Below are 23186 nucleotides of genomic sequence, written 5' to 3' on the forward strand. Positions count from 1 at the left end.
CCAGATATTTTGTGAGCCAGTCTCAATGGGTTAAGGAACTGTAGCCGTTGTACTTCTTATTCCGTTTAATAGCTAAATACCGATAAATATGATTAATCAGTTCATTAAATGTCGGTCAAACGGTGACGTTCACCCATGAGACAAATTACACACATTTGCTCCTACTGTACACAGTAATTCCCTCTCTTCCACTGCGAAATTGGTCACTAAAGACATGCCCGGAGAAGATCACGGTGGAAGGAACCGAAAAAAAAATTGTCATCATTCATACAGTTCATGCATGATGAGAGATGAAACTTAAGTTCGATACGTGCATGTGAGATTGTAAAGAAAATAATAAGTAAGAAAAGAAGAAGAAAAAAATTGAGGTATGAATGACCATAATTGCAATTGTAAGGCTCTTTTTTTCCCCATCCTCTCCTTATATCTTCATCCAAAATAACTATTCTTCTTTGAGGTCTTCTCTATCTTGGAGGGAAATTGCTTGAGTCTTGTTGAAATGTATAATGTAGCAAAGAGAAAGAAATTATTTGTACAGCAAAAGAGGAAAGGTAACGGTTGACAAGAGTGCCTGTCACTTATTAGATACTTTCACTTGAAAGAAAACTCAAATATCCACCTTTCATTAATTTCTTGTACTTCCACTGCAACCAAGGCAAAATAGCCAATTGGTATGCGACCTCACCATGTTTCCCATGTGCCCAAGACATGAGTCTCCAACATGGCAAATTGCTTTTGGGGGGATAAAGGAGGTGAGATGAGGGCGATGCGATCATCATGATCACCATCAAGATGCACACAAACTAAAAATTCTTCTTGTTGCGGACGTGGCGTGAAACATTCATTGACCTTCACAAGGACAATCAGCAGCTTCTTTTAGCATTTTCTTCCTCCTCATCGTATTCACTTGATGCTCTTTCTCTCTTTGGTTTCACCTCTGGGTTATATATGTGAAAATTCTTCATTGGGAAGATACAATTCATAATACCCTGAACGAACGGTGTTGAGCTTGAAAGAAAAAGAAGCACCCAAGACATCCAATTGCGCCAAAAAGCAAGAAAAAAGAACTCCAAAAGGCACGTACGTAGGTATAGAAAGCTGTTTATCTTCCCACTTTATCATGCATAAATGTTAGCAATATTCTCCTTCCCACCAAGAACTCTCCCCAAAGAACTTCTTTCCTCTCTATCCCATGTTATACTTCTCCATCTTTTCCAGAAAGCGTCTTTTGACCATTATCATGTGATTTTGATGGCTCACAAGACTTAAACATCCCCCTTCCACCTCAATACACCTGATGATCCCCGCTCAGGTGCAATTTTCTGATTTTCTTCGGATAATGGCCCCATAAACAGTTCACTTTTATTGCAAACTTACACCACTTGTCGTCTCTGCAATTCCCCATTCTTCTCAATCCTTATTTTACCTTTTTTTTAATACTATTTTTTCTTCCTCCCATAATGCTTTCTATCTCTTGTGAATTCTTGCACAAATTGCCCATCAATGTCTCATGAGTGTCATTCCAAAGCTTTTTCAATAGTCAATTGGACAAGAAAAAAACATCTCTTACATCTAAATAAAACAATAATGTCAAGAAGAATTTGCACACATCACCCGTAGAGAGGATGTTTATTTCAATTTATTCCCATTGAAAATTTTTACTCTCCACACTGATTTTTTTTTCTTTGCAATTGTCAAAGAAATTCACTTTCAATTGTTGAATTTTTCTGTGGTACAGATTAAAAGCAAAAAAAGCTCTATCCATTGTCTTGCAAAATTTATACAATAAATTAAGGGTGTTCAATTTTATTTGTTTGTAAAAGTTTTCAGTAGAGAAAAATTGCTCAATTTATGTTGCAATTTTAAAGTATTAGATCTTTATCAATTCGTTAATTCGTTTGACCTTAAAATTTTATTCGCATTAAACAAAACTTTGAGATTGAGATTGAAATATATCAGTTAAAAAAATGGAAGAAAAAAAATCCACTAAATTGGAAAGATTGTTCTCTATTGATTGATTAGTAGAATAATGGCATGAATACAATGAGTTTTGTTTTGTAAACTTATTTTTGAAATTGCGTATGAGAGTGAGCGAGACAACTAGAGCTTCTCTTATTGAAATGTCAAAATCATGTTTACCGATTGTCAATGAAATATCATTGAATATCAAATCAATAACCTTTCATCAAGTGAGTCCATTAGACATAAAACAAATCAGAATAAACACACAATAACTTTTGTTTTGCAGAAAAGTTGTGAAAACTGTTTATGATATAGAAAGAGATGACTAGAGATATTTTATTCACACTAACTGTCAAATACATGTTACAAAGCAAAAGCAAAGCAAGTTTTTATGCGATATTCATAAAGGTGTAATGCGGACCATTAGAATTTGTTCTCCCTCATTGCTTTTGAAATATTTTAAAATGCTAAACACAGAAGAAATTTTGTGTTGTAAACATCTTTTTGACATTTCAACGGTTTCAATGAGAGAGTGAGATCTAGATTTAGTCATCTCGCTCACTCTCATAGAAAGTTTCATAAACATGTCTACAAAACAAGAATTATTGTGTAAAATTAACTAAATAAATTGAAATAAATACGTATGATTTTCAAAATGACAAGAAGAAATAAGCTAGAACTTACTAAAACATAAATTGCACTGAGCTTAAGCTGTCAGAAAACCAAATTTGTGCATTTTTAATCTTGCAAATTCTCCACACACTCAAAAATTCACAGTAAAAATGAAACCATGTTAAGAAACTATTCAAATTTAGCTCAAGTTACATCTTTCTCTCATGCAAATTATGCAAATTAATGATGCTACATTTTGAGATAAAAATCACAGAGTTGCATGGCAAATTTCATCTTATATAAATAAATTACTTAAGTTGGTATTTGTTGATGAAAGTCGTCCTGTATTCTTATCAAAAGGCCAAAAATACTAAATTAATTTCGCTAAATCGTTAAACTTGTGATGTTATTGCGTTTTATGGGTTTTATGCTTATTATGTGCTTTTGGTTCGAATTTACCAAATATAGCTTATATGACCCAATAACTAATTCAAAATTTTATCTGAGTAGACTTTTTAAGAAGTAATGTTGTAGGTTTAGGTATTTTAATTACAAAAAAAAAATCACGGAATTCTGACGGGGAATTCTGTAACTCTGTAAAGTGAGCAGCTGTAAAAATTGGTGAACAATTCATTGAAGTGATAACAAATTAGATTCCGTAGCTTGCACTTCACGTAAAAGGATCACTTTGAGGTTATGTGTAACACTTGTCAATTTTTCGGTGAAGATGATGTTATCATTTGGTGAAACAAGGGTAGGGATTCTTCTGTGAATGCTTTACAAGTCTACACGACTGCTAACCTTCAGCGACTGTACCTTTACGTGAAGCGACAGAAAAAGTGTGTTGAAATATTCATTAAATTTAAATCTGTCACTAAAATTTTAACTTAGTAAATAGAGAAAACACTAGAATTGCCCATGAGAAAGGATGTAGTGTTGTTTTTTAATCTGAATATGGAAAGATTTTTTTTCTGGTTTCACCGAATGATAACATCATCTTTCTCCGAAAAATTGAAAAGTGATACACATAACCTCAAAGTGATTGTTTCGCGTTTAGCTATCACAACTGAATCTCTTTTGCTGTCACTTTAGTGAATCTGTCACAAATTTTGACAGGTGATCACTTCACTGTTGCAAAATTCCCCCTCAGGACTGCAATTCTGACCGTGAGACTGGTGTCACATAAAAGATTAATATTAAGATTAACACTTTCTGAACTGCAAGAATGGCAAAAAAAAAAGATAGCTAGTGTCTCACCTTGGCTCTCTCGCACTTGCCGACTGCGTACAAAGTTGGCAGGCATGAAACCCCTCGAAAACTGACCAAATTACGTATTACTGTTCGTATATATTGTAAGAGGAGAAGATCAAAGGTCAAAATCCCGTGTTTTTACTTCTTAAAATCTTATTACTGTTCGTATTAATTGTTTTCTGAACTTTCTGAAACAGATGAAGAGCAATTCGAGCAATTTTCCATTAGTGCCAACTTTGATTCGGTAAGTTTTCGAGGAGTTTCATGCCTGCCAACTTTGTACGAAGCGGGTAAGTGCGAGAGAGAGAGGCAAGATAAATCAGTGTTTATCTTTTCTTTTGCCATTTTCGCAGTTCAGGAAGTGTTAATATCTTATATTAATCTTATATGTAACACCACGGTGAAGTGTTTACTAGTAATGACTAGTCAATGCTCGTAATCCGTATAACTTACAAAATTAGGTTAGCTTAGCGATCTTGATCTCTCTTTTTGACTGACCTAACCCCAATGAAAGGACATTTCCACTCTTTGATCCTGGAGGCTGAAATCAACATTGAGACGGCGGTGGACGCATAGGAGGTGTGGAAAAATCTGATAATAGTGATGAAATAAATTCGGTTCAATTCAAACCATCAACCAATAGGAAACAAGCAACCAATATGAAACAAATTTTACAAGGGTCCTAAATGGGGGATAATATGACACATTGCCTCTTCCTCTCAATTCCTATATTCACCTTCTAGCGAGCTAGATGCCTGGTAGGCCCCGGTACACTCAGGTGAGTGATTGAAGATAAGGTAACCAACCCCAGTGGAAAGTCGCGAACCTGAACAGCCTCTGATACGAAAAGTCGATGACGGAGAGTAGCCAGGACTAGAGGAGGTTACTGCGATTTCTTGTATCGTATTGGCTCCTTCTTCTTCTTCTTCTTTAATCTGTCATAAAACTTCAGAAAAGCGTAAACAAACATGAGAGGAACTTGTTTAGCAGAAACCTTTCATTATGGGCCCATTTAGAGGTACAACGGGTTTAACTTAGAAGAAGGGCATCATTCTCGTGTTTAAACGCAACTTTGGCGACTGATGAGTAATTATTACCACGAAGCGAGACACATCGAATAGCAAGACACTTTTAATTGGATGAGAACGCTACCCATTGTCTCTTCCATGGCATTCCATCCAAAGATTTTTACTCTCTTGGGGCAAAGAAGGAACTTGTGCGCTCGCCAACGTTCAATCCCACCTCGAAAAATTGTGGATGAATTCCAGAGGTTGGGTATTCGTGGAATTGGAACATAATTTTCATACATACATTTCGTTCTTCCAGAATTTTTTTTCACAAGGTGGGAGAGCAACATTTTTTTTGCTGCACATTTTACCTCGTCTATTGAAGAAAAATAAGTATAATATCGTGATTTGTTATGAGGAAGCAATCCAGCAACTTCATCTGTTTACCTCTCTCATGTCTATATCTATTATATTTCCTCGAGGCACTCAGGGCACCTCACAAACTGCAGTGTCTTGGACTGCTTATAGTGGAGAAAGACGTGAGCAAATGTGCTGCTGTAAAGTTGTAAGATTAGGGGCCTTGTGCTCAGATCAGCAGCATTGTCATTCATTCTTACCTTCACCCAAGAAAATTATGACTGTGGTGCAACCTGTTCATCTCCTGACCAATTATCTCATCCTCAGCCTCTTGTTCTTGCCTCTTTTTTTTCCCACACACAAACTGGACTGCGTTTGTAGAGAGACCCCTTTGTACCGGACCTTCCCCAATGCTCAAAGTAATTTTCGCCCTATCGCGACAAGCCTCGGGATATCCTCTCCATTGTGGCTTTGTCTTCATGAGCTAGAGATTGAGTTAATTGAAGGTGGAGAAGGTTCATAAACATATGAAGTGATTTTGTAATTCCACCGTACTAAAGTCAATTGCGAGAAAATTCAAGCGCCATGTCCAGTTGTTGGAAACAAGTGCAGGGATAGACTCAAAGAATTCCACATTTTTAAAGACATTTATCGACATCTCCCCACAGACCATGCACAGCACACACAGTTGGAAAATTTGCATTTTTGCAATGTGACTTTGAAGGGGAACTATTTGTAGAGATTTGCAATTTGTTGCACATATTTTTTTCTCTCTTATTAACCAATACCAATTGCCTAGGCAATATATTGATGGGAGAGCTATGAAGGCGAAGGGGACAAAAAAACTCTTGACTATCTTATGGACTGCTATCATTGCCTCCAATACAGTCACCTTCGTGACGATTGCATGAGGCCGAAAACCCACGCTTTTCTGCTGCCACTTGCTACACCATCCACCTCCTTGTCATCCTTCTGGACTTGCCAATTTTGGGCAGGACAGCATTTTTTTGCACCACAATTCCAATCTCACTCTGTGGGTTTACCAAATGCGCAAATCAATGCAATAATTTCTGTTCAACTTCCTTCGAGCAATTTCATCAATTCGACCTTCCAATGACTCTTTTTTTTCCACTCTCTAAGCTTGGGGGATTACAATTTAAATTTATGACTCTTTTTACACCCTGGGAAGTGCAACCACTGAATCCACCTTGGATGTACTTTTATTGCCTCACATCGATAAAGTGTCTCTGACCTTAATTTTTTATTTTTATTTCACTAAAAGGGCCTATAATCTCTCTGAACATTTCTCCCTGAATCATCTTCAAAAATTTCAATCCGAAAAGCTCTTTTATGGTAAAATCTTGTTGACCCTCTAGAGCGGATTATAATGCACTTGATGAGCCAAGCCTTTGCATTCCCCCCGTCCCCCAAAAAAAAAGAAAATAAAAATCAATATCTTTTTCATTTTTGAAAAAAAAGCCACACGATAAAATTAATGCTGCTGCAAGAGTCTCTTTTCCATTGCCGCATCTCCAGAATGCAAAAGAGCGTGTCTCCCCAGATGTCTTTTATACATAAATGCTATAAATGGTAATTTAGAGAAATATGTATATATACATAATTTCTTATTTACCAATTACACGAGATGTCTTCAAAAGAAATTCCACACGAGACACCCAAAGAAGTTTATTAAGAAAATTGTCAAGGAGATGCGGTTTTGGGAATTTCTCTCTGTTGGTGATCGTGTGAAATGCAACTATTGCCAGATAATTTACCAACACGACATTGCACAAGACAACTACAACTGGAAGGAGAGGGAGGAAAATATGAGACTTAAAAACTTCAGCAAAAATCAGTGAAAGAAACTACCTTCAAACATCACCTTCTTGGCCTGATGGTGACGTTGATGAATGTGTAATTCCTCTTCCTTCTCTCGCAAAGAGTACCAACAGAGGAAAAAAGAAACATTTGAATCTTCAAATGCACCAAGTGCTAAGCAGCATTCTCATTCGCCAAAATGATGATTGCTGTTTGGATTTCATGTCTCCACCAGTTGCAATTTGCAATAAAATTTGCTTTCAGGGGAGTGGATAATAGTGCCAGTATCCTCAATTCTGGTACGGCACTTATGGGAGAATTTATGAAGAACAATATTGCGTGTTTTCGATACTTGATTAATTGGGATCTCATCTCGATAGCTCCCATGTTCCCTTGACTTATTTTTCAAGTCAGGTTTTCTTTTTGGCTTCTTAACTCAGATTTATTGACTTTCTACCGTTCGAAACACGAAATTCACGCTGTTGAAAAGTCCTCTTTTAAGTGACTATTATCGTAAGTATACGCTTAGAACAACAATTCTCTGGATGCAAATACGACAAAACCTCGCTTAGACCAGCAAATGTCGTAATTAACACGTTACCTAAATCAGAAATTCTTGTAACAATATGGAAATAAGGACTCTACGAGAATTGCTGATTTATGTGACGAGCAAGCTACAACAATTGCTGATCTAAGCAACTCTTTGACGTATCAGCATTCAGACAAACTTCTAGGATAACTAGAATAACCACTGGTCTAACTAATCGTAGGTGCAATCGTGGGAGTAGGGGAATGTACTCTCCCTTCGAACGTTCGCCTTCGAATAACGTGAATTTTCTTTTATTTTTCATGAGAGACTAACGCATTTCTATTAAATATTAGTTATTTTATCGTCAATTATTGATAATTACATGATAATTATGTGTAAGCTTTTTAAGAAAAATAAAACAAATTCACATTATTCGAAGGCATGAACGTTCGAAGGAAGAGCACTTTCCCCTATTTATGATACTTTTGCTAATTCGGAAGTTTGGCTTTCGAAATTTTGGTTTCCGGAATTCTGCTTTTCGAGATTTTGGATTTCAGGATTTTGACTTTTAGAGATTTTGACCTTACGAGGTTTTTGGCCCTTTCGGGATTTGGCTTTCGGGATTTTAGTTTTCGAGATTTTGGTTTTTAGAATTTTGGCTTTCGGGATTTTGGACTTTTCAAAATTTTAGCTTTCGAGATTTTTCCTTTTCGAGATTTTGGTTTTTGCGATTTTAACCTTTTCAGGATTTGGTCTTTCGAGATTTAGACTTACGGGATTTAGGCTTTTCAGGATCTTGGCTTTCGAGATATTGGCTTTCAAGATTTTGGCTTTCAGCAATCTGGCTTCCGGGATTTAGGCCTTCGAGATTTAGACTTTAGGGATTTTGGGGTTCAGAATTTTGGAACATTCGAGATTTTGTCGTTCATGATTTTGGCTTTTCGTGATTCTGACTTTGTGAATTTTGACTTTAAGGATTTGGGCTTTTGAGATTTATGCTTTTCGGGATTTTGTCTTTCGACATTTTGGCTTTCAATATTTTGACCCTTCCGGGATTTTGGCTCTTCGGCATTTTGCCTTTCGGAATTTTGGCCTTTGAGAAATTTTGGCTTTCAGCATTTTGGCTTTCGAGATTTAGACTTTCGGGATTTTGGTCCTTTCAGGATCTGAACTTTCGAGATTTACACTTTTACGATTTTGGCGTTCAGGATTTTGGCTTTCTGGATTTAGACTTCCGGGATTTTGGTTTTCGGGATTTTGGCTTTTCTGAATTTTGGCCCTTTCGAAATTTTTGGGCCTTTCCAGATTTTGACCCTTTTGGGATTTTGACTTTCGAGATTCTGGTATCTAGGCTTTCTGGCTTTGACAGGGACCCAATTCAAACACCTTTACTACCAGAAAAAATCCTCATGGCCTAATAGGAACTCGAACTCGAGACTTTCGGTTCCGAAGGGAATTTTAAAGCCTATGTCTTTATTATTTTGGAAAATATTGAATTTAGAAACTTTCAATAACATGACAAATTTTGCTTCTATCTCCCCTACAGCTCAAATTTGATTTTCTACTGATCAAATTTAATTTTTAACTGCTCCTGTGTCAAAGGCACTGCACACATGAGCAGTTAAAAACTGAATGAGTTGAATTTTTAGATGAATGTGATCAAAGGGATCTATCATAAATTAAAATAAATATTCAATAAGAAGAATCATATTTTTCTGTATTATTTTCAATTAAATAATTACTCCAGTACGAAACTCGTATACTACTCAGATTTATTAAAAGGCAAAATTTTTGGAAAAACATACAATAGAGATTGTATATCGAGGGCATTGACGGTAATTATTCTACCAGGTTTAGAAGAATCACTAAAATTGCGCTTTATTTACAATTTAGAAACCTTTAGAAACTGGACTAAAATTCTAACCTGAAAAGGGGTCTTCAGACTACACATTTAGACCAGTTTCCAAAGGTATAAAAATCTTAAATAACATGCAACTTTATTGGTTTTTCAAAAACCAATGGATTATTACTAGTATTACTCAATCCTAAGTCAAATATTTCTAAAAGATCTTTACTGATAAAAATTTGGAGAAATTAACCAATATGGCTAAGCCCTAGGTCTGAAGCCCGTATAAGCTGTCTGAGGTTTATCTGTATGACTTAACCGTTCTAAATTTGCGATTTTGTGGTGAAAATTTTCACTTAGGACTGATTTTTTGAATGCAGTTGAACTAAGAGATTCTTAACACTCTCTGCAATTGCTTGTTTCAATATTTAAGCCCTTTGGTAACTCGGCTAAACTTCTGGTCTAAAGACCACTTTCGTGTTCAAAATCTAAGAAGAATTCAAGACAAACATTTAAATAAATTGCAAATAAAATGTAAATATTTGCCTCTCTTATACCAATTAAGATAAATGATATTTTTCATTCTTACAATTAGGATTTCTTGTTGATATTTCAATCTCCAAAATATATTTCATGGTTTTATATGGGTAAGACATAGTATCAAATAATTATTCCGTTATCTTTATAAGTAATTACTGGCTAAAAATAAACGCATCATGATAAATGACTAAGAAGGTATTTTATTATATAAGCTTGTATAGATTTAAATTTAAACCCAGAAGTATCAATTTAACAACATCTAAAATGTTTTCTATCAATATTTCTTTACAATTTTGCAATTTGGAAAATAAGAGAAACAATTTAAGTATGTTCTTTACATTTCAGTCACTTTCTTGCATTAAAATGATCGAAGAATCTAACCTCAAATTAAAATGTGAAAGAATCTTAAGCATAGTCTTTAAAAATCGAATGAAACCTTGTTATTTATCTGTAAATGTCTCTCGATATTTCTGATAACATCATTTTTATCACAAGAAAGTTGATTTTTTAAAGTTTCATTCAACATAACCCTATTTTTCAATCAACATTTTAGCTGTATAATGACATAACCTGAAAATTATTTTTGTAAACTACAAGCAATTGTCACTTTTGAGCAGAATTTTGAGTATGCTTTGAAAATATACCTTAGCTACGTAGGGGAATGTAGGCATGGTTCGCACAGAGTGAACCTTCAAACGATGCGAATTTTCTCATTGTTTGCAAAGAGCTGATTACCATTTCTCATCTCGTTTTAATAATTAACTATCTTATGGATAAGAAATGACGAACTAGCTCTTAGCAAACAAAGAGAAAATTTGCGTTGTTTGAAGGTTCACTCTGTGCAAACCATGCCAACATTCTCCTATGCTAAACTTAAAGACCTAACCTCAATTCAACTCAAAATTTCAAAATAATCTGGAGCAAAATAATTAATAAAACACTTTATAGGTTATGTAATTTTCATGAAGGATGCAATAATAAAGAAAAGTTTGTAGCAATTCTGCAAGCAATGTGTAATTCATCTTGTGCATAGGTTCAAACGCTTGTTTTAGAAAGCCAATTAACCATTTTTCAAAGAACCTCTAACTTTCGCCGAAGGTTCTAAAACCTAATAATCTCCTTTCAATTGAGGTGAAACGTACAATTTTTCCATTTTGTTGTAGGATGCTGACGTTAGTCAACAATTGTGATAGTATCACGCAAAAAAAACCTAATTCAACCAAGCAAAGGTAAAGATAAGAGTGCGACGGCATAAAGCAATTTCATTTATCAGTCTTCTATTGTTTTTGCTATCGGCAGTTCCATTTTTTTCCAAAAATTTTCAAAGACTTTGGTACAAAATTCTAAGCAACCAGAATATATAATTTTCTTGCAGGAAATCCCAATCCTAAATGAATTATAGAGAGAACCTCCTTGAGCAATAAAATGTAGCTCTATAGAGAAAAGTTGAACGTGAAAGAAGTCTAATAAGAAGAAAAGTTACCACAGGTGGCAACACAGGTGAAAGAATTCCATGTGGAAGAGATATTTTGCCATCATCATTCACTGGACGTTGCTTGGCACCTTCGTCTCCACAAAATATCTTTTCACATAAAATATTCTATTGGGAGTTTTAAAATGAAAATGAAAGTTAAACAGCCTCGAGGGCAATGCACATGGAATTTCAATTTGTATTTAAACTCAGTGGTTTCCTCCGTGGCTGCGCGGATTAGAAAGAGTTTCGAAAGGAATATTCAGTTCCTGGAGGATTTATTACATAGGGTCCCCATTCTCAGGTGGTACCTTCGAGAGGAATGAAAAATACCTAAGTTTTGGGTGATTAGATAGAGAGGAACAAAAAAGAACACCCTGGCAATAATGGACGGTGTTGTTTTGTGTCCTGTTATCAGCACTTATCAAATTGCGGCAGTTTTGCTGATTGGCACATTCTCTCAAATGGTAAATTGTGCAAGATTCGGAGATTCGATTGCTTTCCAGCCATCAATAAATTAGCTTCAAGGGTCAGGAATTCCGAGAGATATGACTCTAAATTCTTCAATACGCCTTTAAACCCTAAATCTAAGATTAAGAAGTTTTTGCCCAACGGAAAATGCTCGTCTAAGTAATGGAATTCCCAATATACTTGACTTTTCAACCTAACCTTATCGAATTAACCTCACAATCTTAAAACTGACGATCGCGAAAGTTTTTATTCACCCCCTTCAGGGGTTAGTTTAAAATTGAGGGTTATATTTATACATAACCTCAAAAATATAGGACGAATATTTTGTTAAAATTCACGTAAATTTTACATATTGATCGTATTTTCCCGAGTCAGATTTTCGGTTTTATTATAATTTCAAATTTCGAGGCGTAATTTTAGTTTAAGACAGACATAACCTCTAGAAAGCTTATGATCAGCCTAACCTCACACAGAAAAATAATTCTTTATAGATAAAAATAAGAAATAGATATTCTTACTTAAGAATCTTACTTAATGGGCCGTATTCTCTTGTTTAGTTAATGGGATGATTCGAAAGATTTAGGTTATGTGAAGCCTAACCTCAAGAATTCCAGGCATAAGGTAGAATAAGAATTTGATGTCACTCCTAATAAATTTACACATATTTTTAAATAATTTGGAATGTGACTTTTTCAAGGTTAGGGCACACATAACCTCAAATTACAAAATAAACCTCTTTAGCAAATGGAAGTATCATTCATTATTTTCAATTTTTATGCTAAAGATTTTATTTTCTATTTTGTTAAAGAGTTTATTAAATAAAATAGGTAAATAATACAGTTTTATAACAAATATAAAATCTTATACAAGTAAGCTTTTCAGAAGATTTTGAATGTTACTTTGAATTTTGAAATGCATCAATTCGAAATCTATACGAAATAACAAGTAACAAGGTTTAAAGATGTGAAAAGATAAGGAATCGTAGCTAAATATTTAAATTTACAATTCAATCCCTTTATTTCAATAAAAAAAATATTTTTAATATTTGAGGTTATGATGTCAAAATGAAAGATTACAAATCAAAGAATTTTATCTTGAAACGTTAATCACATCGAAATTTTTAGTATTGTATTTACATCTTTGAAAAGTTCAACGTTTGTATTTCATATTCGTTTTTTTTATTAAGTTTATTTATTTAGGACATTAAAAATAAACATTTTAAAATTAATATTCTTTACTGAAAAAGAAGAATTGACCTTAAAAAGTCGATTTAGAGAATTAAATCCTAAAGAATTATATAAAGTTTGAAAGATTAGATGCATGAGAACACTTGAAAAATCTAACCTCAAAAATTATTTCTGTATTTAGAACAGGTTATGTTCTTGAGGTCGGGACTCGATTGATTTTAAAAGTGAACGTTCCCAAGCTATTTTTGTGAAAAGACATAGCCTGTCTAACACAGGGTAAGTTGTTACAGCTTTACCTAAATGCATAAAAAGTCCTTAATAAGGACATTTTTGGGTAGTGATATCTCGAGCAAAAAAGTGGTAGTTAAAATAGAGAATGCGATGGACACATGCTAACCATTGGGTAGAAAGAGATGGATCAATGTCATGTCAGGAAAAACATAACCTCCACATATGTGTTTTTTTATCATTTATATCTAAATTTTGATATGATAAGTTTAATTCAAGACTCTACCTTTAATCTCAGCCCCAAAGATTGTAATCTGAAATGCAATTTTAGTGATAAGTCCCTGAATTCGGTTAAATCTTCCTTTGGCTCGTAATCTGGGATTTAAGGTTATCCACAAGTTTTTCCTAATTTCGATAAAATCTCTCGCTACTACCGAATAATCTGGGAGCGTATACTGTATGTATACACTTCTCTTAGTCACATAACCTCGTACTTTTAATGCACTCAATTTCTTCAAATACGAAAGTCGGTTGAATTCAAAATGTAAAATTTAGGTTATGTGAAGAAAGTTTTGCGTGAAGTCTGAATTAGAAACATTTTTCTCTGATGTCCCAACTAACTGGAAGCAACGTTTTCATTAGGACAAGTATCCCAAAAGTACTTAGACGAAAATCCCTTATTAATTGCTTAGTGTAAAGTAACTCTTAAATTCCTTAACACAAACTACTTAATTAAGGACATACACAAAAGCCTTAATTAAGTACTTAGTGATATGGCTAAGTCGCTATATTAGTTTCGTTATTCACCACACGCTCTGACGTTTATTTCATTTTCATATTCTATTTTTTAAGTGGGGGAAGGCTCTCAGGCTTCGCACAAACTCTAGCTTCGAACACTTTATATTTTTCCCATATTCCTTTATGGAATTTGAGCTATGGCTTTGTAAATTGTTAGAGCTAGTAGTAAGTCTCACATTTCTTGAAAAACTTAAGTCATATTCATTATTTGTCATTATATGACAGTATTTGGATGTTCTAAGACTCTTTAAAATTAAATAATTTAGTTATGAACTGATGAACTCTGGAATTCATCCAGACGATACATTAAAGGTCTTTTATCATTCAAAACCCTGGGTCTAGATCTCTAGCCCCTGTCTAGATCTTCTGTAGTTAAAATAGGTTATCTTTTTGAGGTTAGAATTTGACTGCTTTTCAATGTAATGTTCTAAAGTTATTTTTTGTGAAAAATAGCAGAACATTACTGATTATAATAACATCTAAACGGAATAATAAAAGGCTTTTATCACACAAAATCATTGATATTAGTCCTAACATAACCTCATATTTCAGTTTAACCTCTGGAGTAAGACAGGGTGATTCGGAATCATGTCTATTGTAGCATTTTGAGATTTTTTCACTTTCTCAAATGGTCAAAGAACAAAAGAAAACCACGAAGAAGTATAAGACTTTACATTCGAGTACTGCTTCGTTGCTTTTTTTCCTTTTTCCATCTAAAACTGTTAGGAATTCTCAGAGTTCCAAATTAAACGTGATTACAATTGTCCTATCTTACACTAAAAGTCTTTCTGTAGTTACAACGGGTTATCTTTTTGAGGTTAGGATTTGTCTGCTTTTCAAAGTAACATTAAAATAACATCCAAACGAAAATATAAAAGGGCTTTTATCACTCAAAATCAAAGGGTTTTGAGGTTAGCCTTAACATAGCCTTATACGGGCTAATAGAGGCTTCAGACTTAAGGCTTAGCCATATGGCTTAACTTCTCTAATATCTTATCAGTCAAGATTTTTTGGAAAATTTTGACATTTTGACTTAGAATTGGATTATTAAAGGCAAATGACCTATTACATTTTAAAGGTTAGGATTTCACTGCTTTTAAAAATAACGTTTCAAAATAACATCCAAACGGAATATAAAAGGGCCTTTATCACTCAAAATCAAAAGGTTTTGAGGTTAGCCTTAACATAGCCTTATACGGGCTAATAGAGGCTTCAGACTTAAGGCTTAGCCATATGGCTTAACTTCTCTAATATCTTATCAGTCAAGATTTTTTGGAAAATTTTGACATTTTGACTTAGAATTGGATTATTAAAGGCAAATGACCTATTACATTTTGAAGGTTAGGATTTCACTGCTTTTAAAAATAACGTTTCAAAATAACATCCAAACGGAATATAAAAGGGCTTTTATCACTCAAAATCAAAGGGTTTTGAGGTTAGTCCTAACATAGCCTTATACGGGCTTCAGACCTAAAGCTTAGTCATACGGCTTAACTGCTCTAATATCTTATCAGTCAAGATTTTTTGGAAAATTTTGACTTAGTATTGGATTATTAAGGGCAAATGACCTACTACATTTTTAAAAATCAATAAAACCGGTTGCTGTTTAAGGTTTTGAGACCTTCGGAAATTGGGCTAAACCTCTAGTCTGAAGACGGTCTAAATCTAACTTAAGATTCGATTATTCCAAAACTGGGCTAAACCATTAGTCTGAAGACCGCTTTACATGTCCTTTTTAACCTCTAGATAGGATAATGATCTCCAAGGAGAGAAAGGATAGGACTAGAGTAGCTTTCGTGACTTCCAGAAGCCAAAATTTGACTCCAACGAAGCACAGGGACCTTGAGTTGATCCAATAGACAGGCTAGATGACTGAGAAATGTGCAAAGTGGCAAGTTTATTGCAACCAAAGGCACTTTTTGTCTTCCACAATGTGGAGCAATTTCAGAGAATTTCGTGATTGTGCAAGTGAGAGGTGGCATAGAATGAGAGGCACGATTTTCTTGCAATTCTCTGGCCTGGGGCCATCCGCTGGGCACCCGGGGGCATCCGGAAGGGGTGTCTATGGATGCAGGTGGGTAACAATTGGCGGGAAATGAAATGGGGGTCGAAAAGAGAGAAATGGAGAGAGAAAGAGATGATCGAGAGGCGACAACTTTAACTGTGCACCGCTCCATAGCCTCGAGCACTAAACCAGATCACCCAAGAGAGGAGTCCCACTTTTGCTGGACACTCCATCTCCTCGGCATGCAATCTCTTTGACCACCTGATGAGCTTCTTCCTATCACTTTAAAATGTCACAATTTCGAGCAATTAACACTGCAGATTGCCCGAAGAGAGTCACTTGCGCAATATGCTAATTTCTAGCGTTAAATCACACATTTTAAAATTGTATAATACAGGTGAAAAACAACCTCAATATCTCAATAAATCTATAAAGTAATTATAGCTGAGGTAATTGGGGATAAGAGATGGGGAGCAAAATAAAAATTGAGACTCACATGTCGGATCGTCGCCTCCGGGAATTTAAATCACACGATTTCTGGTCACTTTATTCCTCTTTTCTGCCTCGGATATGGCCTTCCTGGAACACTTCTCTGTGAAATCCAAATCCTGGATAAATCACGGACACAATTTGGGGCACTCACGCAATAAAAAGGGGGGCACTTCCTGAAGAAAAGTCTCTCGGATTATCACCAAGCACTATCCTTCATGGCACTTTGTCCTAAAAATTAAGCCACTCACTGTTCTCCACAGACGGGGAGATATTCCATTGCTGGGGCAGATGAAAAGTGGAGAAAATCTTGGGATTTTCACGTGAAAAATGCGATTTTCGAACCGTCTTTTCTCGATGGAAGCCAACACTCAATTGAATGGTATTCGCACTGCACCAAAAACTGATCAACAACTGACAGCATAAGGCTTTTGTTTTGATTCGGAAATCTTTGAAATTTTACCAAAATCCACTTGAATTGAAGGAAAATCACACATGTATCCATAAAATCACATTTCCCTGCACGAATTTCTATAAAAATTAATAAAATTTTATCACTTTTCTACGGAGAAAACTCAAATTTCATGAAATTTTCCCACACTCAACTCACAGCTTTTTGTTCCAAATCACCGCCAACTTCACTCGATTCCCACAATAAACTTCCCATTTCAAATTTCAAATCCCAACGAATCTCTGTGAATAATATCAATTTTATTTCAAAACATAATTTTACATATTTTCCTGCATAAAATGTCCCCATGTCTTGTTCCCCTTGTTCCATATTAAAGCATATTTACCACTCCAAGACTCCTGGGCAGTACTTGTCAATGAGTGACTGATAGTAGGGCCAGAGAGCGTCAATGTCTGGCATTTTTGTGCTCTTGGTGTAAAGATCATAGCGACTGAGGGAATAAGAAATGATGATTAGAGAGCATACCAAGAACCTCTTGGGTCTGACTTACTTGAAGCACAGAACCCATTTCTTTATCTCCTCATCCTCAGGCTTCATCAAGTGCTGATAATCGCCAGAGGAGTGCCATGGGTAGAACGAATGGAAGCGTATCATGCATAAAGCTTGCTCAGGAAGTGTAGATTTATTGTGAACGAGAAATTGATAAAGATACTCGTCATGACCCCAAGACATCAATAGATTGCGAATTCCACAATTTGGCTCATACATCCCATATTTTGTGCTAAAAAAAAAAGAGAGAAAATTGGTGGCAAGATCACCAGAACAGTCGTTAGAAATCTTTTTGCGCTGGAATATTTCTCAATTCAAGAGATTAAAAGTTCTACAACAGAAAAGAGGCGATAAAGAGACATAATTAAAGCCTAAAAGTTGCCATAAAATCCCAAATAAACTGAAGTTAATCCTCAAGAAAGAACAGTTAGTGAAGAAAGTGGCATAATAAGGACCAGCCCAAAGTAACATTTACTGAGACAAATTGAGGCCTTAGATCAGGAATTAGAGGTTCTTCACTTCAATTTGCTTCTCCTGGTCGTTGATTAAAATCTATTTTGCAAATTTTCGCCTTCCTGAAATGTCTTTTGAATGTAAAAGCGTCTAACGACTTGCAAAATGCCCTTATTTTAAGAGGCATCCAGTAGGGGAATTCTGTAACAGTATGAGAATGTCATATGACAAATTTAAAAAAAAAATTATATAGTAAATTCTAAAAAAAAAAAACAATCAAAAATCTAGTCCATATCGGTTACTAAAAGCTTCATTGACCTCCTTGTAATGGCCACGAGCATTAATGTCATTAATGTTGTCCTGCTTTCGAATTTATTACGAAAATTTGTCATATGACATTGTCATAACGTTATAGAATTTCCTACCCAGTAGAGGAATTCTTTAACTTTATGACAATATCATTTGACAAATTTAAAACATTTTATATAGTGAATTTTGAATAACTAATCGTAAATTCGACTCATAGGGTAAGTGTGCCAAATTCCGGCCAGCTTGCAATTTCGGCCACCTTTTATGTTCCTCGAATTTCCATGAACTTTTAGATTTTAAATACTCTAGAGATTATACAATGCAAAAGAATAACAAAAAATGTAGCTTCGACAAACGAGATGACGTAAAAAAGATATTAGAAGAATTCCCGAAGGGCAAGGAACTATGAGAATGAAGGTGGCCGAAATAGGGCACCAAAGCTAAGTCTACATTTTTATTCATTTTAAAATGTATTAAGAATGATTATAGAGTAAATAAAGACGGTAAACTCTTTACAAGGTTCCAAGCAACACTTTTACAAAAGAAAGAATAAAAAAATCAATTTGTATTTAAAATATTACATTTCAAACTTGAGACTTTTACGCTTGCATGCAACTATGCCGAAATAGGGCACACTTTATCTTTTGTTAAAAGCTTCATAGAGTTTCTTGCAATGATTATTCAATACTCACTCAGTTTTAATGTTGTTCTGCTTTCTAATTTTACCACGAGAATTTGTCATATGACATTGTCATAACGTTACAGAATTCCCTACCCAAATAAGTAAAAATTTGTCCTACAGGGCTCAAGTAAAAATAATCAAAGGAACAAAAATGATTAGTGAAAAAAAAATTCAGTCAGCTACGTATTAAATTATTATCAGAAAAAGAAAACCTAAATCCTTTTGATAAAAGGATTTCTATTAGAATGATTAGCAACAAACATATTTGCAAAGGAAATAAAAAAAAATATTTTATCAAAAAATATTAGATAGAAAATATTCGAAAAAATATTTCTCTTTTTTAAACTTACGAGATGAATTAATGATTTTAATGTTATAAAAAGCCCTAAATAATTTTTGATTTTTTTGGAAATGGCTTGAAATTTCCAACTCAGCTGGATCAGTCTTATGTCCTAGAAACACTTACGACTTAAGCCGAGAGACGACTTAGTGGAAAATGATGAAAATGTAGTTTAACTATTATTTATACATAATATAATTACGCTATGCTATTTCTCGGCTAATCTTCAGATCTGTCAAGACCCTTAATCAGTAAGGAATTAGTTAAGATACCGGTAATTAATTCAGTGTTTCTGAAAGCTTTTTTTGTTTCACATTTTTTCTAATAATTTCAGAGCTAGAGGTCAAACGGTTAGAGATTTCGAGTTCCGGTCTTCGACGAGCCCCCCCCCCACCCCTTAAGTCACCCTAAGTCAGCATTATCTAGGAAAGTCTTTTTCCTTTCCTCCACCCCCATCCTTCGGGCCTTACCCACCAAAACCATGTTTTTTATGATTTTAAAAAATTAAAGAAATTTGTTTTTTTTCATAAAATTCGCCATTTTGTATTTTTTAAGGTAAAAGTTCTACTATCTTTGGAGGACTCATTTTTCAAACGATTTGCTTAAATTTGGATATTTCGGAATGAAATAATTAAGCAATTGTAATTGATTTATTTTTTCTCGAATATTGCTCCGAGGATTGTGAAATTAGATAAAATTGATAAGAATTTACAACTCTGTGTTTATTAAGGAGATTCCCCGAATTACAAGGTCAAAAGAGGTCTATATTTTTTATTGCTTAATTAGAAAGATAAACTATCCTAACTATAATAACATTGAACTAAAGAATATACCATAAAAAAAATCAAAAGCTAATTCGAACACTGAGTGAGAAAAAAGAGGGTGCGATTAACTTTTTTTCCTCGTAACTTTAACACTTTATAAGGGCCTTGACAGACCTGAGGATTAGCCGAGAGACGGCTTAGCGTAATTATATTAGTAATAATGGTCAAACAACATTTCCATCATTTTCCACTAAGTCGTCTCTCGGCTTAAGTCGTAAGTGTATCTAGGGCATAAGTGTAAAAATATATCAACATATTTTAATGTTAATTTTACACCTTTTTAAGTGTAAAATTAACATGAAAAAGGTTAACTTTAAACCCATAATACACCTAAAAAGCATAATATTTACACCAATTTCGGATCAATACTGCAGTGAAGTATTTCCGAAGATACAGATGGTCCCAAGATTATGCATTTCGTAATTATACATATCATGGGGTTATGCAAAGCAAATACACTTATGCATCTTTGCCTACCATTAGGAGATAATTTGTGAAATCATTTTTAAATATTTATATCTGATTAAAAGTAGAAAAACTAGAAAATACAAAATACTCCCTCCGTTCCGAAATAAGTCATACGTTTGGGAAAAAATGGGATTATGGGAAAGCTTGTTGGTAAATGTTTTGTGTATCAAAACATTTACCAAACAACAAACAAATTGAAAGTGTTTTTGCAAATTATTGAGAAGAATTATGGGGGAAAGTGACATGCCTTTGAATGCGTCAGTTTTTGAATGCTTCAATTTTTCTCTTATCTCCCAAAGCTAAAAATCCATTTTGTTAAGCGAAGTTAATACTAGAAAATAGTTAATAGTATTAAGTATTATTCATAAAGTAGAATTTTTGCTTTGAAAAATAAGAGAAAAAGCGAAACATTTAAAGGCTGCCGCATTCAAAGGCAGACCACTTTCCCTGACTCCATGATTCTGATAAAGATGAAAACATCGAATGGTTAAAAATCTTTAGATACAGTACCCAAGAAGATGAAATTTCTGATTCAGACACCAGAAAAGGACTGACTAAAACTAAAGCTCCGTATCTTTTAAATATAAGTAAAAATATCAAAATATTATGTAAAATTCGATAAATGGCAGTGGCAGCCACTTGGTCCCTTCCGTGACATTTTTAGTTAGGGTTCTACGAAGTGCTAATAACGGTTTTTCAAGGTCAAAGATTAAAAAGACACTAAAGTGCGCATTTATCAAGCGAATGGGGTCATGTTTGGGGTCGTTGGAAAGGTCTTGGAATTTCCGACAAAACTAAACCGGTTTCAATCGGTTTTGAATCGGTAATGAACCGGTTCATAACCGATAATTAATTTTTATCTGAAAATCAATCCTATTACTTTTAAAACTATTTTGGGGGATCTTTTGAGAGATTTATGAATCGGTTCAAATCGGTTGAGAACCGGTAAACAGTAAATGATGCGAAAGTACTTTTGCGGTATAGCATCTAAGTCACGAGTTCGAGCATTTCGCAAAGCTTGGGATGCTTTGCCACCCCTTTTATTATTTCAAATTATTTGCAAAGATGAGAACACTTTCACAAAAAATTTGCTAAAGGCCAAAATGGGCTTTTCTTTGGTGTAATTTCCGATAAAGACGACAAATGTTCTTTTTTTATGTGTTTAAAAGTAAAAATTTAATTTAAATTCTATCTTTCGGCGGTTTCCTTAGTTGAAAGCTTTCCAAGCCGCCAAGAAGACTTTTCCTTGAAGATTCTCTTTACGACCCCAAAAAGTGCTTCCCAGACAACATTGTAGATTCTTTTAAGAAAATTCGATCAAAAATGCTACCAAAGTTTTCTTAAAAACTTAATTGATTAAGTTTCAAGTTACCCAAAATCAATTAAACAAATTAATTAATTTTGGGTTTCTGGAGCATTTTCAAAAGTCCGTATTTGATCTTGAAGTGGATTATTAAAGGGAATTTTAAAGGGTATTAACCCTTTAAGGACAATTGGGTCACCGGTGACCCAAAAATGAAACTTTGCCTACAGCCTTCTAAAGTTGTATTTTGTTCTAAAAACTTAGAAATTTTTTTTCTGACCCTCAATTTTTGACCTTTTTGTCCTTAAAGGGTTAAGCGTTAAATAAAATGTGATACAAACTTGTACTGAGGATTATCCCCATCGGGATTCCCTTCGAAGCTGTCGCTGCGGTAGACGATATTGTCGGACCAGAGGCATCCCACTGGGAAGGTGTCTCCGACAACTGCCCACTGAGGCTCTCCGTAGAAAGCCATGACCTTGCCCAAGTCATGAATGAGTCCCGTGAGATGAAGCCAATCCAAGTCTGGATGCTCCTCTCGCGCCCTTTCGGCTGTCTGGAAGGCATGGACAATATTGGGCAGATCCAGGTCAGGATCAGACTCATCCACCAGGTCATTCAGCCGTTCCAGTGCCTCGCGAATTGTCGCGCGAAATTTGGTGAAAGTCAACCATTCAGCTCGACGTCCTGCAGTGAATGTTTTGCCGTTAATCCGAAAAATACATGACTATCATCTTGACCTTTGCGGGATTATCGCTTCTATTGCGAGATTCGCTGATGGAAAAAAAATTCCCGCCAAGTGGTAAACAACTTTTGCGTCGTACCTTTAACAAAATCCACCGTTTGATTGAGATGCATTTGCCTGTACGTCTGCCGGACGCGCTCCTTCAGAGGATCATTCTTGTCGATGGTGTAATCCCGGAACTTCGAGGCACTCTTATCCATAAATTCAGGCTCCGGACGAAGCAACTCCGAAGGATCGAGAATTGCTGGAGACTGCGAAAAACCAATCGAGACACTTTTGAAGGAATCCTGGGAAATTTCCCGGAGGACTTTACCTCAACTAAAACCTTCATGATCACTTTTTCCCACAAAAAAAAAACCTTCACAAAATCCACAAAACTGCCCTGAGAACTGCTCTGTTCAAAACTTAGAATACAACTGAGCCTCAACGCCATTCACTATCAAATTAAATATCCCGCTGCTGGTTGATTCTTTCGCTATCAGTTCTAACCCCTTGGCATCACGTTTCTCTGGAACACTCGCAAAAAGAAA

General features: G+C 34.9%; 2 protein-coding genes across 3 annotated transcripts in view; both read right to left on the reverse strand.

Moving 5' to 3' along the window:
• Positions 1–16991, reverse strand: part of LOC129810100 (titin) — a 79692-nt gene extending 62701 nt beyond the window's left edge. For both annotated transcript variants that reach the window (XM_055860369.1, XM_055860367.1), the window contains exon 1: positions 16579–16991. The gene's annotated coding sequence lies outside the window, so the exon portion shown is untranslated. The remainder of the gene's footprint in view (positions 1–16578) is intronic.
• A 270-nt stretch (positions 16992–17261) lies between these two features.
• On the reverse strand, positions 17262–23161 carry LOC129810151 (inositol oxygenase). Its single transcript, XM_055860454.1, has 5 exons — positions 22970–23161; positions 22736–22907; positions 22253–22598; positions 17534–17764; positions 17262–17473 (listed from the first exon to the last, which is right to left on the reverse strand). The coding sequence occupies exons 1-5, from the start codon at positions 23087–23089 to the stop codon at positions 17365–17367; spliced, it is 978 nt and encodes a 325-aa protein (XP_055716429.1). The 5' UTR covers positions 23090–23161; the 3' UTR covers positions 17262–17364.
• Positions 23162–23186: the final 25 nt, after the last annotated feature.

The sequence above is a fragment of the Phlebotomus papatasi genome, chromosome 1 (assembly GCF_024763615.1).
Source record: "Phlebotomus papatasi isolate M1 chromosome 1, Ppap_2.1, whole genome shotgun sequence".
Taxonomy (NCBI): Eukaryota; Metazoa; Arthropoda; class Insecta; order Diptera; family Psychodidae; genus Phlebotomus; species Phlebotomus papatasi.

Coding starts and splice junctions, on each gene's coding strand:
- LOC129810151 (XM_055860454.1), bottom strand. CDS start 23,089: ATGGCGTTGAGGCTCAGTTGTATTCTAAGTTTTGAACAGAGCAGTTCT. Junction 17,765..22,252: donor GGGGATAATCCTCAGTACAA/GTTTGTATCACA, acceptor TTTTTTTTTTAG/CACAAAATATGGGATGTATG. Junction 17,474..17,533: donor AAATGGGTTCTGTGCTTCAA/GTAAGTCAGACC, acceptor TTATTCCCTCAG/TCGCTATGATCTTTACACCA.